The sequence below is a fragment of the Pogona vitticeps genome, chromosome 4 (assembly GCF_051106095.1).
Source record: "Pogona vitticeps strain Pit_001003342236 chromosome 4, PviZW2.1, whole genome shotgun sequence".
Classification (NCBI taxonomy): Eukaryota; Metazoa; Chordata; class Lepidosauria; order Squamata; family Agamidae; genus Pogona; species Pogona vitticeps.
This window is the reverse complement of record NC_135786.1, coordinates 52,195,386-52,211,413: the sequence shown is the minus strand read 5'-3', so window position 1 is coordinate 52,211,413 and position 16,028 is coordinate 52,195,386. Positions and strand designations below refer to the sequence as shown.

Below are 16,028 nucleotides of genomic sequence, written 5' to 3'. Positions count from 1 at the left end.
CTCGGATCACCCGCATGAGTCAGGAGGTGAGGCTGAGGAGCCTGACGTCGAGGGAGGCCTGGAGGGAAAAGACATGAAGCTGGGCCTTCTCGGCAGTGGCTCCTCACCTTCGGAACAACCTTCCTCCGGAGATTTGCAAGGCCCCTACGCTGGGTACTTTCAGATGCCTGCTGAAAACATGGATGTACATCCAGGCCTTCCCTCCTGTCAACTACTGATTTCTTTTGCTTTGCTATTTATTGTTTATTTATTCCTGTACTACTTTTTATTGTTGTATGCTAATGTTTTTATGTTTTTTAAATTGTTTTGATATTCTGTAAGCCGCCCAGAGTGGTAGAATATACCAGATGGGCGGGATATAAATTGAACAAACAAACAAACAAACAAACAAATAAAATAAAGACCTTTCTGGTTGTTGCAGGTTTTCCGGGCTCTTTGGCCGTGTTCTGAAGGTTGTTCTTCCTTACGTTTCGCCAGTCTCTGTGGCCGGCATCTTCAGAGGACAGCACTCTATCAAGCCAGGGTTAGAACACTCTGTGAGTGCTGTCCTCTGAAGATGCCGGCCACAGAGACTGGCGAAACATTAGGAAGAACCTTCAGAACATGGCCAAAGAGCCTGAAAAACTCACAGCAACCATTAGATCCCAGCCGTGAAAGCCTTCGCGAATACAAAGACCTTTCTCTTCAGGCAGGCTTATCCTTAATGACTAGTGGTCTGAGAGGGATATTTAAATAGATTGTTATGCTCTGTGGTTTTAAATGTGCTTAGGATTGATTTTACTTACTGCTTTTAATATAAGGCTGGTTTCTTTTTAATATTTATATACTTGCTGATTTTAGCATTTGAATATTGTCTTTTTAATGATGTAAGTTGCCTTGGGTCCGTTGCCTGATGTGGTTCAATCCCATTGCATGTCATTCTGACTTTGTTTCATCTGTTCTGTGCATAGTTTGGAATAAATGGAAGATGCATGAGCTGTCCTGCACAGCTACAAGAAAGAGTTTCTTTATGGGCTCATCTATGCTAATCACTTGTTCAATTTCCTTTGTACCTATAACAATGGTACATTTTTTCAGTGTCCACACAACATGAGGCTGAAACCAGTATCAACAGTGCAAAGTGAGACAAGTAGCTTTACCTTCTGTGGGGTAGGTAGTGCTGTGTTTCTTTCCCCCCCACATGGTTCAATTTTGCACAAGGCATACAGTTTGTTCATGTAAACCAAAATAGTGCTTTGATCTGGGCTGTCTTACAAGTTCCTTCCATAGAATTAACAGAAATGAGCTTACATTAATAATTGCACTTTTGAGACAGTACATAGCTTCCCATGTGCCCTATGAACATCCATGTAGAAAGCAGAATATTAGCTGGGAGAAAGTAGGTGGCAATAGTGATGTTGTTGTTTGTAAGGTAAGTCTCTCACATAAATCAACTGATACAATACAGGAGCAGAAAAATGAAAACAATAGAAGGAGATTATTGTGATGAACTGAAACAGGTAGACTGAAATTAAAAGGTTTTTGGATAGTGCAATGAAAAGAGTGTGTTATGTATGGATGGTTCATGGGTGAAGAAAAGAGAGGAGGAAAGAAGGAGAACAAGATAGAGTTTGGGCATATAAGATAGGCAAAAGAGGAGGGCAACAAGTACCCACAACATTAAAATCAGGGGTACAATCCAAGATTCATGTAGACAAGAGGAAGCACTACATCCCAGTACATGCAACAACAATTGCCTTTATGCATCTGGAGACTTTTTCAGGAAATATGCCCTGAACCTGAATGCGACTCTGCAGAATTTATTTGTACTACCCATTTTACTACTGATCCTATTACATCTCTCCCCCCTACTGTCTACAAATGATTTTAGTGATCTGTTATTTTATTCAATTTGATTGCAGTAGTTTGCTGCAAGCTAGATAAGTATTATGTGCCATTAACTCAATTTTGACTTATGGGTACCCTTTAAGGTTTATAGCAAACTTAGAAGGAGTTTACTATTCCCTTCTTCTAGAGGCAACCTGGGACTCTGGACAGCTTGCCTGAGGCTACACAGGCTGGCTCGTCTCCTAGGCAACACGGTGGGGAATTGAACTTCCGGCCTCTGGTTCCATAGCTAGATACATAACTCCCTGAGTTATCCAGCCAGGAACATAAACTGGATCACTCAGATGGAACATAACACTAGACGCTGTTCCAAGTCCTTTATTCAGAGCACGTTACCATAGTCTCTCGAGACTGAAGGATGCCTAATCAATGTATCCATTGCTAGCTAGTGGATACCAAATTCTATCAGTTGTACAACTATTAAAAGTACAGGACACCATCCTCCCAGGTATAGAATATGAATATTTGGAGCACATAATACTTGCCTCAAATATAAGGCAAGCATTATGATCCAAGAATCCATCTCTGGCTCAGATTTTAATCAATCTTATTTTAGAGTGTCTCCTCCCCCCCCCCCACCACAATGTATATGCATAGAAATTGAATAAGGCCTGTGCATGCTCATGTGGAAGTAAAAAAAGACTACATGCTGTGCATCTCACATAGCATGTAGTAGCTCTAAAAAAAGATGAGATAAATTCTTCTGAAGCATATAAAAAGTACCTTATTAACTGTAATAGGCTGCAGATCTGGCCCTTACTTTTCATGCTGTGCTCTGTGTTACAGTCGCTATAATTATGTACGTGCGGTCTGCCTCCTTTCCTCCCTGTCTGCCTGCATGTAGGACCTCTTGTTCTATTTCATTTAATGATGGGTTCAAGGCCTCTTGCTTCCTCCCTTCAGCCCCCTGCCTTGGCTGCAAGTAGGCCTTGTTGTTACCATCAGGGTAATTATGGGTGCTTGGCCTCACTCTCTTCACCTAAGGTGTAATTTACTTTATATAAAATGTGGTCCCACCCCCCCTGAAGCTGCTGCACTCTGGCTGCTTGTGTTGTGTGCAAATTGTTGCTGCTATTCTGAGTGCCAAGCAGGAGCAGGAAGCAGCTCTAAGGAAGAAGGTGGGAAGTTGAACTAGTCTGTGGGTAAAACTGGGGTTGAATAGGACAGAGGAAAGGGATGTGTCCCTCTGGAGTCTTAGTGGGTGTTTAGGTCACTAATTTCAGTGAATCCAAGATTTCACATTGGGTCACGTTTCAACAAAGTGAAGTTCATTGGCTTCATCTAGTCCTTTCTCATCATAGCACCTTCCCTTGTGCACAGGTCAAAGCTGGACACACTGGAAGTATCTCTGCCAAGGGCTGTACGTTTCCTCCCAGGGTACAGTTGTGATACTTGTGGTGATCCTTGCTGACACTGTGCACCAGTATGGGTGAAATATCTTGCGTTTTTCTGGCCTCCAAGAAGTAGAAGTGCTGAGACTACCATCCATGGAGAAACACGCAGATGTGCTTGCTCCCTATATTTCTGTATGTGTGTGTGTGTGTGTGTGCGCGCGCGTGCATGCATGCGTGCGCAAGAGGATAATCACTGGAGTGATTTGCAATGCGTAATAAGCAAGTTGCATCAGTTTACTGGAAAACAACTTCTGCAGGTAGCCTCTTAGATGCAGGTGATTTCTCTTCACTAGGCAAAGTTGTACACACCTCAGATTAGGTTTGCAGTCATATTTCTGGCTGAGATCGCAACACAATTCATTAAGTGCCACTTTTTTCAACACAGTGGCAGGGATAGGGAAATGCATTGCATGCTAGAGTGGAAAGGGACTATGTTAATTGGGATTTGCATATGACAGAATTAAATTCTGAGTGTCAGAATTGACAGTCTCTGGCATATCAGTCTAATGTTTCTATTTAGCTTAGAGTTTCTTACTCTTTTGTTATCTGTACCAGAATTGTGAGTGAACAGCAGATTGCTGGGGAGTTAAATCTGATCTACTTATTTATTGCAGGTAATAATGTCTATATTAATATCAATATAGATTAGAAAGGTATTTATCTAATGTAAACATTCTCTTTCTTGAATAATGCTTAACATACAGTGGAAACATTTTTCTGTCCTTTTCACTGGGATAGTTAAAATATTTACTATTTTGTCTTAGTTTTTGATACATCACAATTCTGTGGCCCAGTCCAAACATGCTCGCCGTATTTAGGTTTATTGTTCAAGATATGCCTGGAGTATTTGCCTCTACACACAATTTTCACGTTCTTCCCTCCCTCCCTCCCTCTCTGGGTGGGGGACAACACTGAAACTCAAAACATCCAGTGTTAATTAACCATAGTTTTCTCTTAAGCCTAACTCATGCTACTAGGATTAGAAAAAAAGCAATGATCTTCAGCCACAGTTTGAAACTGATTTAAAAACTAGTAATCATAGTTTCTTAAGTCAGTATTCAATAAATATCCTTTTAAGAGGAATGCCAAAAAAGAATTTGAAATAAGAGAAATGATTTCCAAGTGTCCTGACCATTTGTACACATGAAAGAAAGCAGGGTGTAACCTTACCCATTATAAATTCTGGAGAAATTAGAAAATTATGGTCAATTGTCCCAAGAAGTACCTACCATACTGAGTTATGGTGGACCAACAAGGGAAGGGGTGGAGCAAGGATGAGGACTAAGGGCAGAAAGTTCAAATATGTTTTATTTTAATAAGCCAAGACATTTAGCTCTGAACTAACACCCTGTTATGGAAGTGTCACTGTGTGTTCATATGCATGGGAAACAGCCATGCTGGCTGGGGGATTCTGGGAGTTACAGTCTAACTCTTCCAATCTCTGATATGTGATCTATATGGCCCTTTACTTTTTATAATATTCATTCTTTTATATATTGAGTGCATGTCCTGGAGATAGCTATCTGCTCTCTAATGCCTAGGTACCAGGTAAACCTCCAGCCTCAAGGATAAACCAGTACTAATGTCAAAACTTGCCATTTCTTTCAGGTCAAGATACAAATGTGCACCCCTCCTCCATGCCGAATTCAGCGATAGCACCAACAACTACAGACAGTCCAGCCTCAGCTTCTGTTTCTCAAAATCATACCACGGGTGTAAAGGAGGAAAACCCACCCAGGGAACATTCAGCATCTCACAGATCCCTGGTGAATGGAACAGCCTCTGCCAAAGCAAAATCTGGTGACAACTGCCTAGTAGGAACAGAAACTGTGACACGTAGGTTTTGCCTTCCTGTATCTCTCAAATCTCTCTCTCTCTCTCATGTATTTATCTTTCTTTCTTCCTTGCACATTCATACCTAAAAACTGCTAACTAGAGATGGGCACAAATAAAAAACAAAACACCAAATTCATTTTAAAAATTGCTAATTTGTTGATTTGTATTCACACAAATCAATGCTCCGATGAATACAGATCAATGATCGTTTACTGATTTTTGAATTGTCAAATTGTTTGGCAATATGATGGCCTCCCAGGCACCTAGAGACACACACCAAGTTTAGCGAAGACTGGGTTTCAGATTTTAAAGTTATACACCCACAAAGAGCCCCCCCCAGAGATTTGTCTCTATGGCCCAGTTCTGCCAAGGTCATGACCCAGTACTGAGCTGCAGACTGGGTGTTGGGGACTCTAGTTGTAGAGGATGGTCAGCAGAAGCTTCTCTGTGATTTTTGGTTTCACTAGGTCCCCGAGAGGAACTTTCCTGGGGGAGGCCTCCTTGTGGGTGTAGAACTCAGAAGTCCAAACCCCAAACTTCACCAAATTTTCAAGATTTGTAGAGGAGAGTTAGGGGAAGCTTCCCTGTGAATTTGGTGTCTCTAGATGCTTTATAAGATTTTAAAGTAAAAACAAATTAACAAATTGATTCATTGATTTATCAGGATTTTTTTTTTGAAATTTGTAATTTGTGATTCATCCAACCTCGATGGATCATGAATAAATGCGGGAAACTGTTTGAAGGGGAATTGCTCCAAAAATAAGGTCTTCATACATCTTCAAGATCAAGTTTTTTCAAAGAGCCACTGCTAGTATGTCCAATGGTGGGTGTGTCTCTTGAAATAAAACACATCACATATCAGTTTTCTTCTAAGATGCTACCCCTGAAGGAATGTCTGGACGTTCACTAAAGACGTTGTGTGCATTTTTCCCCTCCTCCTTTCAGAGTTATTGGTATCAGTGGTTCCTTACAGTAGGTCACTAGATGCTGTTGGACTACAACACCCAGAAGCCACAGCCAATATGGTCAGAGATTCTGGGACTGTAGTTTCAAAACACCGTGGGAACAAATCTGGGAACCAATACATGCAGATCTAATCCACTTAAATTTTCATTAAAATATATCACAGCACGTACTCTTCATATATTGACTGAAATCCAGCTGTGCTGCAAATCACTGCTTATTAAAGACTTCCTTTGGCCATTTAAGGGTGCACACAACTTCACTACATTGTGTACAAGTTGTGTGCGCTCCCTAGTCACCGTCAGTCAGTGGTAATTTGTCTCCGGTGATAACATCATCACTGTTGTCTATGAGGAGCTGCACAACGCAGCTGTTGTGTTTTACTTTGTATGCTGCAGACCTTTGAAATGCAAAGCAGTGACTGGAAGCCTGTGACAACGCAGATGTTGTTGAATGGCAGCTTCCAGCATCCCTAACCAATGGCCATTCTGTTTAGGACTGATGGGATTTGGACTCTAAGAAGGTTGGGGGGGCATATTTCCCCTATTACAGTTTTAGATCAGAGTGAACTATTTCAGTGAGTTTGGGAGCCAGTTTTCTGCTCATAGAATGCTCTGAGGACCTCACAGACCCCTGAAAATGAAGGGGGCTCAGGGTAGTCTGATTATGTGTATATTTGTATATTTAGGTACCACTTGTCTTGACAGCTAGGATTGACCAAGGCTCCAAATTCAGCAGTTTATTATTGTGCATTCTGTGAAAATCTTCTACAAGTCATTATATTTCTCTAGGAATTCTGCATGCGATCACATACCACTCATTTCCACTTGCCACAGACAATATCCCTCCTATTTGTTAATTTTGAAACTTATCCCAGCATGTAAGAATGCCTGATTTTTGTCTCATGGTTGCTGAACCCTTTTTAATTTACTTCAACCTATGATTCACTCTTCAGTATGTAGAACAAGAAGAGAGTGAAGGAAATTCTTAAACTATGCTGAAATCCTGAATTATTTGAGAATAATTGATTGGCCAAACAACTCATGCATTCCCCCAAGAGTCTCACCGTTTGTGCTGATTGTAAGTGACAACAGATGGAGTCTGCAGTTCCAGGCTTTTAAGCCAGGGATGGCATATAGTGTGTATTAATAAAAAAAAGATAACCATCAGATGTTGTTGTCTTAAAGGGTGAGCTAGGTTTCTGAAATAAAATTGTCCTATGTTTAATTATTCTGAAAATTATGCCAATAAAGGTCTTGAGAAACAGATGTCGGTGGCTATAAAGTAGTGTGTCCTAAGGGCCTACCTAAAAGCCAAACTACACATGTAAAGGTTGCCCATTACATGCAGTTACATATAATCTACCTTTACATGTACAGGTAGTTTATATGTAAGTGTGTGTAATGGAAGCTTTCAGATGGAGTGCAATTTGGAACATAGAAATAGGGGCTACAAAAAGGTTGCCATAGTTGTTCTCCTCAAAACTTGGGAAAATACTTTTTAAAATTACAATTCCTATACTTTACTCAGGATAGCTAATGGCCATGTCCACTATGGAATTCTGGATAATATAATAAGGAAAGGAACTTTTCCAAAATTTTCTCATACTTCCATGGTCTCACTAGTCCCTTCTCAAAGGCTTTCCCCCTAGTAACAACTGAATTGAACCAATGGACAAATTTCCCCAAGTTAAGACATCACGCTCTAAGAACAGTAAATCCTTCCAGTTACAAAAAAAAAAAAAGGCCTTTCAACTCCAAAGACACCTAAATTATTTTACCTACTGGTAAAAAGAAGAATAGAAGAACTTCCGTTGTGATATATAGATTGCCACTAGGGCAGACAGATACAGTATATAGAACAAAAGGTGACTGGAGCAAACCATACTAGAAATGCCGTCACAGTAAGACCACATGTTTCTTTCCTGTGAGCATCTGGTGCTGGGCTGCTTGCCTGTTGACATTCTACACCTATGAGTCACATTCTGCAGTCATGCTGCACCCTCTGAGGAAAGAAAGCTTTTAGCAGCTCCCAGATGTTGCATTACCCACCACCTCTCTGCTGTAGGGCTCTCTCTCTCTCTCTCTCTCTCTCTCTCTCTCTCTCTCTCACACACACACACACACACACACACACACACACACACACACACACACACACACACACACACACACACACACACACACACACACACACACACACACACACACACACACACTTAGCTGTCAAACCAGTACGAATGGGTGACTTGCCTGAAGGGAAGTAAACAGAAACTTTCCTCAAAGGCACTTTTGATTAAATATATATACACTACAAATATTGTCCTCTCTCTCTCCAGCCTAAGACTAGGTCATCAGTAGGAATAAAGTGATGGTTTATGGATTATTTTTTATGGACAGTTCCATTTAAAAAAAAAAAAGATTTTATATATGAAGCATTTCTCCCAGTTTTAGCATGAGTGTGTATGCTGGAATAAACTAGGCTTTATTTTAGTTTGTTTCCCTTTAAGGCCATCCTGCCTCGAGCAGTTGGGATCTCCGCTAGTATTGGGCTATTCATATTCATATCCTTGAGGATACAAATATGAATATTGGCACCACAGGTATCCTGGAGATTCAGTGTGTGTATAAGCTGTAGTTGTTGCTGAAGAACATACAATTTTGAGTTTCTGTTCCATTAGATGGATTTTGATATTTATACATGTTCTTCACTAACTAACTCTTTAAAATGATATGTAAAAATGTGTGAACACTTTGTAGTGTTCAGTGGGCCCCTTGAAAAGTACAGATGACTCCACAGCTCCTAGCACGACTGAACCAGACTGGATTCCCCCTCCCTTTGAAGTGGCTTGTGCATTCATTTCTTGAGTTGTCTTGACTGGTTTGTGTATTGCTACATTTGCACAGTAATAGGGCTTAATTGTACCCTCTTCGTACTTTCCTGGTGTAGGAATGGCTTCAAAATAAGTGGTACAATGGTAATTAGAGATGGGGACAAATTTTAAAAAGGGAGATTCGTTTTGATCCGTTACTTGTCAAGGTTAATGGATCATGAATATGAATATTCTTTGAGGGATCAATCTGTTGATTCACCTGCACTTTAAATGGCTATAACACTGTCCCCCAATGACTTAGAAACACCAAAGTTACAGGGAAGCTTCCTCAGACGCTTTTCTACAACTCCTGAAAGATTGGTGAACATTGGATCATGGACCCCCGAGTTATATACTGTAGTCACAAAGACAATCCCCCAGGAAAGCTTCCCCAAGGTACTTAGAGACTCTAGAATCACAACAGAACTTCCTATGTCTTCCCCAATGCACCTGCCAACTTTGGTGAAGATTGGATATCGGACATCCAAGTTATTCGCCCACAGATTGGGTCCACCCCAGGAGAGTTCACCACATGGCACAGAAGCCCATTCTGCCCACTGGCCGTCGATCAGCTAATCAGAAGCCAATAGGCAGCCACCCCCAACACTGCCAGCCACCCCAACAGCCTACCCCCACACCCCCTTCCTTTCCTTGCCTAGCCCCCATCCCACTCCCACCAACACCCTCTTTCCTTTATAGCTGCTGCCGAGGCCTCCATCAGGCCTTCACAGCCATGACGTGTGAAAAGGGAGACTGGCTGCCCTTTGCAACAATGGCAGATGTGGCTTCATTTAGGGTAGGGAAGCCGCAGCCGCCATCTTTGCAAAGGGCAACCAGTCTCCATTTTTACATGTGTGACTCCGAGACCAGAAGACCTTGGTAGCAGCTATTAAGGTAAGAAGGTGTCGGTGTGGGTGGGGTGGTGGGGTGGGGGCCTAGGTTAGGGAAAGGAAGGGGGTGGGAATAGGCTGTGGTATTGGGTGGCTGTAGTCAGAATGCTGTTTTTTGTTGTTTTTTTAATATGAAGGACGAATACAAACAGGTAAATATTTGTCTCTTCATATTCGTGGAGGTCTCTGAAACCCACAAATATGGATCTATGAATATTTAAAGAAACGGCTATATTCGTTGGAAAAAGCAATCCGTTTTTATATTCATCCCCATCTCTAATCTTGGAAGTGCAAGTGTTCATCAGCACAAAAGATCAGCTAATGACACCCATCAATCACAGTGACAGATAATCTCTCCTCCTTATCACAACAATACACCCACAACAAAAACACACTGATCACCATAATCACCCATCTCCTAAAAAGGACAAAAGCTGATCCCACAGCTATAGATACTCAACTCCCAAACAAACTGCACCAGAGCATAGAGTGCTACTCGTGTCTTCTGAAGATGTCAGCCACAGAGACTGGCAAAACGTTAGGAAGAACAACCTTCAGAACACGGCTGAAGAGCCCGAAAAACCCACAACAACCAATATTATAATACTTTGTGCTCACCGAATCATACCTTCTTTGACCATCTCGTCTTGCATTTTAATTTCTAACAAATAATCATACATTTTCTTAATTACTTTATCTTTTGAGCCCAACAGAAGTTTAGCAAATATCGTTTGTTCTGGGTAAAAACCCTCTATTTTATCTTTTCTATACCTAGATTCCACTTGTGCTCTGGACCACCAGTCTATATATATGTTTTATGTCTCTAAATCTTCTTTAGACCTTAACTCACAATCTTTTTAAAATAAATCTTGATATCTTATAAGTTTCGCTTCCGTCATGAGATTAGGTTGTGTAAAGCAGTGATCCCCAACCTTTTTGGGGCTGCGGACTGCCTGGGGGGAGCGAGCTTCATGAGCAGGGAGGTTGGAGGCACCCCCATGCTCATGCGGTGAGCATGTTGTGCCTGTGTGTGTGTGTTGTGCTCTCACGCATGTGTGTGAGCGCGACATGCCACCGCCTGCATGTCATGCCCACTGCAAACGTGATACACCCACTGCGAGCATAACACATCCCCTGCATGAGGGTGTGGGGCAGACCTGGACAAAGCGTGGCCCATGGGCCACTCCTGTCCGGCCCACCAGTCGTCGCTCCAATCCTAAAAAAGTTTAGGGAATTAACTATGTCAGCCTTGTACTTTGTTCACTGCAGGGCCTCACCCAACGGGGCTTATTACTACCCACAAATTGGGGGCCTATTACTACCCAACTAATGGGGGCCTATTTTTAAGTAAAGTTGGTTCGGCCCCCGAACGAAGTTCAGATTTTTCATGTGGCCCCCTATAGAAAGTAATTGCCAACTCCTGATGTGGGGGGCTGGTGGAGATCCATATCCGCGGCCCAGTTCCGGCAAGCCCACGGACCGGCACTGGGCCACGGACCGGGGGTTGATGACCCCTGGTGTAAAGGCCTCTATAGATGATACCCAGACTGGTGTTTTTTGGTAGATATGTTGGATAGTCTTTTTCAGAAGGGCTGGGTCTTTTGTAAAGTTAGTGGCTCTAAACAGACCATTTAAGTTCATACCACCATTCAATACAGTAATACCTGGCACGATGCTGCCCTATTTAGCACTGATTTGCCACAGCATGCATACTGAAGTAGTCATTTCATGGTGCTCCTTGGGGGCCCAGGAGGTAAACCAGGCCTCCAGAAGACCTGGGGCTCAATCTATCCACTCTGGTTAGTCAATATGTTCCTGATAAGCACTGATTTGGTTAGTATTTTAATTTTTTGGAACAGATTCTCAGCAGCATATTACCATATCATACATTACAACAAGAGATACCTTGCAACGTGCCCTGTTCCTGAAAGGCGGGAAGTGAGCATTTCCTTCCAGCTATTATGAGAACTGTGGCTAAGCTGAAAGAGAACAGAGAAGTTTGATGATGTCATAGCCCCCGCTACTCAAAAGGTCCCAGGACTTAAACTCTGGAAACATTGGCTCCATTACATAATTGATCAACTGGATACATTCTTTGACTGCCACAGTGCAGTCTGATCTTGTTTAGGATGCTCTGATTATTTGGTCAGTGTCATTACTCAAGAGTAGTTGACAATTTTATATCAGTTCATTTTTATAAGAATTTACCAAAATTCAGAAATGTCAATTTTGGGCTTGAAATTTAAAAAAAAATATGAAAAATGTATGTATGTATGTATGTATGTATGTATGTATGTATGTATGTATGTATGTATGTATGTATGTATGTATGTATGTATTTATTTATTTATTTATTTATTTATTTATTTATTTATTTATTTATTTATTTATTTATTTTCACCATGCCTTTCTCCTTAAAAAGTACCCAAGACTGCTTACATAATCAAAAGACAGTATTTAACAGTGGTGAGTTTACAAATACAAAAGGATCAAACAAGTACCATATGAAAAAAAATTAGCCGCACCAAAACACATTCAAAGCAGTAGAGTACAACCATCCATTTAAATCCCTACTCAGGTAGCCAGTCACTCAGAGAAAGCTTGCCTGAAGAGAAATGTCATCACTTGTTTGTAGAAGGACAGCAAATATGGGTCTGTCTGGGTGCAGGCGTTTGAGTCTTTAACACTGAAAGTCCAGTCACTGGTATATTTTACCTTTCTGTAAGAGTTCCATACAATTTTATTTAAGATCATTTTTGTTTTAAATTTGGTGCCAGCATATGGTCTCATAACTTATAAATGAAATCCTCAAGGCTGATTTTAAAAACTTAGGTTACTCTGGGGTGAGAAAGGGGACCATCTTGATGGTGTTGGGTTACAGCTCCCATGATGTTTCACCATTGGTTGTGCTGGCTAGGGCTGGTGGGTGTTGTCGTCCAGCACCATCTGGAAGGCTGTATATTCTCCACCACTGCTCTAGATCAAGGACACAAGCCATTTCAACACTATAAACATGGTGATAACCACTTCAAGCCAACAGTTGTGATATTCTTACACCCGTGACAATGCTTTCTCCTATTCATTGGACTTTGAATCAGAGCTTTTTCGTATGTGTCCATAGCAAGTCATTCCATCTTAGGAGAGAGATATAAACCAAACATACATAAATCCAGCTTATTTTTTAACAAGAACAATCATATTTCTGAATATGCTTTCTGTGTAAATAAGCAACTTTTTAAAGTCTTGGCCCAGTTTTTCTAATTTTGTTTCTCCTTGCTCCTTCAGAACAAAAAACTAAGGAAAATGGATAGAAATGTGTTCAGTTTTTGTTTGTTCTGGTGGGTGTGAAAAAGTCCCTGTGGAATGTACCAAGGGACATCTTCAGGCTACTTGCCCTTATTCACCCCCCAGATCAGAGAGACCTTTAGAAATAATCCAAGCTGCTAATGGTGTACTGGGTGTTGGTCTGGCTTGTGAAAGAAGTCTGTTGTAGAGCCAGGAAAAACTGTAATAAATGGCTGGGAACAGAATTCTTATCATCAGTGGAATTCCCACCTGTAATTATCTGATTAGGGGATTCACCACTCTATAATTTCATCCCTGAAATAATGATGATTATAATGGTTCACTCATGCCACTGCAGTTAAGGTCATGTCAGTGTGTGAACCCATATTCTCATGGGCTCCATTTGAACTCAGCTGGTGTGATTCATTCTTTGCTTTAAGCTGAAACTGAAAACTAGATGGATGTGCCTACAGGAAGGGGTCTTCCCCCTCTCAGGAAAGTTTAAAATGACAGGGAAAGAGGCTGCTCCTTTCATTTTCCAGATAAGCAGCTGTAGGTGCATTCAGATACTGCAAGCTATTTGCATTAAGTGACAGACTTTCATGTGTGGGTCACTCTGTCCCACCACCATGTGCATGCTAATGCGTGGCTCCTTAGGTCAAAAAAGGCAGAGAGAAATCTCACAGTTGGCTTCTATTAGGATGAACCCCTTGGCACAAAGCCTTTTCAGAATGCCGATCATTCCACATCTAGGTCACAGAGGGGTCAAAACAAGGGTTCCTTATTTAGCAGACTGTTTAATTTGGATAGCTTTTGCATTGGCAAGGGATACATACTGTCGAGGTAAAAGGAACTTGCACTAGTAGAATAAGTTGAAGATTTTAGCCTTTGAATTTGGCCATGACATAGGATTTTAGTAGGTAGAACTTTATATTTGAACATTGGGAAGGAAGCTTGAGATTTCTCTAAAGCCCTATTCTGCCATTCAGTAAAGCCTTGCTTGTGTTGCTCTCCTCACATGGAAAGCAATGGTCTGAAGAGGAAATGAATCTCAGCCACCTTGGGCAAGTGCTTCTCTTTCTGTAACATACATGCAAGATGATTATGTTAATAAACTAGGAGCAAAGTCTGAATTACAACAGAAGCCCCCTTCACAGGGGCAGCTCATGATCCAAGTGGGACGTGTGCTGCACACACACACACACACAAATTTTGGAATTAACCTTCTCCACTTGCTTGAATGACAGACTGCCCATGCCCTGAAGTCTCTAGCAGAAGAGTAACCAAAAAATACACGAGTCATTGCTTGAATTCATAGGCAAAATCTTAAAAGAGGTCGCACATATACACACAACATGATCAACACCAATTGTTTGGGCTCCCTGCAAAGTAAAAGAATCCTCTTGGAAGTTCTGCCCGTCTGTGTTTGAATTCTGTGCATGTGTCTGCACATTGAGCAGAAGTTCCCATTAAGTAAAGCCAAAATCCAGTTACTGTGCCCTTTTCTCTGTGCTCAGCCTAAGGAAATAATAGTGAATTATGTTCCCCAGTGCATTTTTTTTCTCTTGGTCAAAACATAACCTTGTATAAACTGAGCGTGCTCTTGTAAGTAGCCCAGACTAGAGGGACTGGGATTACCTTTTCGCCACTTATTGCTTGGCTGCACAATATCATGAGACAAGAAACATCTTATGTTTGAAGGCCATGCATGGTGCTTTCAGTATGAGTCAGTCTGGCCCTGTCCATCCAGAAAGCCAGGAGTCTTGTCCAGCAAACACCCCAGAGAGAGAGAATGCAGCTTCTGTTCCCTGGATTGGCTCAAGGTGCTTTCTGCCCTCAAGCCTTTCTGCTGAATCACTGCTTGTTTACAGATCAGACTGAGGAGAGAAATGTAAAGTCTAGCAGAGAGAGAGAAAAAAAAAACAAGTCCAAGCCAGGAAGGGGTTTGTTTGTTTGTTTTATGTCCAATCTCATTTTGCTTTGCTCTGCCTTTTGGTGTATAAACTAGAAGAGCGCAAGATTAAATTGATCTTGGGTTTGTTTTCTTGGTCAAGACAACTTAAAGGAACTTTCCCATGAATCTGGAAATTGTCACATTGCAATTTGTAATCACCTACAGAATCTCAGGAGCCATTGTCCATGTTGTTTGGAGGATCCCAGGAGTTCTGGTGCAAATAGCAGTGTTTCTAAACACTAATTCCCAACATATAATGAAATCTGTCCACCTTAGAAAGGTGTGGGTTTGGGTAAAATTGCAGGGCACTCCAGTGGATATTGTAAAGGGTCCCCTTTGCTCCCCCCTCCCCCAGTATTCTGCTCTGCCTTGGTCCTGCGCCACCTCATGGTGACAGGGTACCCTGAGGGCACAGTGAGAGGAAAGCGATTGGGGCAGAGGCAAGGCCAAGTTGGTGGGACCTGGGCTCAAAGGAGGAGAAGAAGGGGTCTCGTTTCCTTTGATTGGCATAAAGGAGGAGGACTGGACATAGTCCTTGGAGGAGCCCTCTCCTATCTTCTGTGCCCTTGAGGACAATCACCCGCTGCTGATGCAAGACCCTCAGACTGGAGAATAGGTCCAATTCTGTAGAGCTAGAAAATGTGCATGCAGGAGAGGCACTCACTCCCCCAAGACCTGCTCCATGGAGACAGAGATGCCTTGCTGAGCCACAGACCCCACCCCAACCCAGAAGAGATGCTGGCAGACCAAGTAGCAGGCAGGCCATCCAGAGGCAGAATGAATCTTGTAGATGCAAGGACCTGCATTAGTCCAGCATTACTGGCCATCCAGTAATGGGCATTAGCTGGTTGGGGTCAGTCTGGAGAACAAGACCTCAGTCCTGGACTAAAGCCAGTGCTGGCACAATGACTCCAACTTGGGTCTGGCTGGGGGAAGAAAGCTAAAGG

General features: G+C 42.0%; 1 protein-coding gene across 7 annotated transcripts in view; it reads left to right on the top strand.

The window, feature by feature from the left end:
* MDFI (MyoD family inhibitor) overlaps window positions 1–16,028 on the top strand; it is a 79,127-nt gene that overhangs the window by 55,541 nt on the left and 7,558 nt on the right. For 5 of the 7 annotated variants that reach the window (XM_020796460.3, XM_020796453.3, XM_020796478.3 and 2 more), the window contains one exon: window positions 4,890–5,117. In XM_020796460.3, the coding sequence (XP_020652119.3) occupies window positions 4,890–5,117 (228 nt within the window). Of the gene's footprint in view, window positions 1–1,077; window positions 1,150–4,889; window positions 5,118–16,028 lie in introns of all 7 variants that reach the window. The other 2 variants (XM_078393134.1, XM_020796470.3) reach the window with 1 other exon arrangement.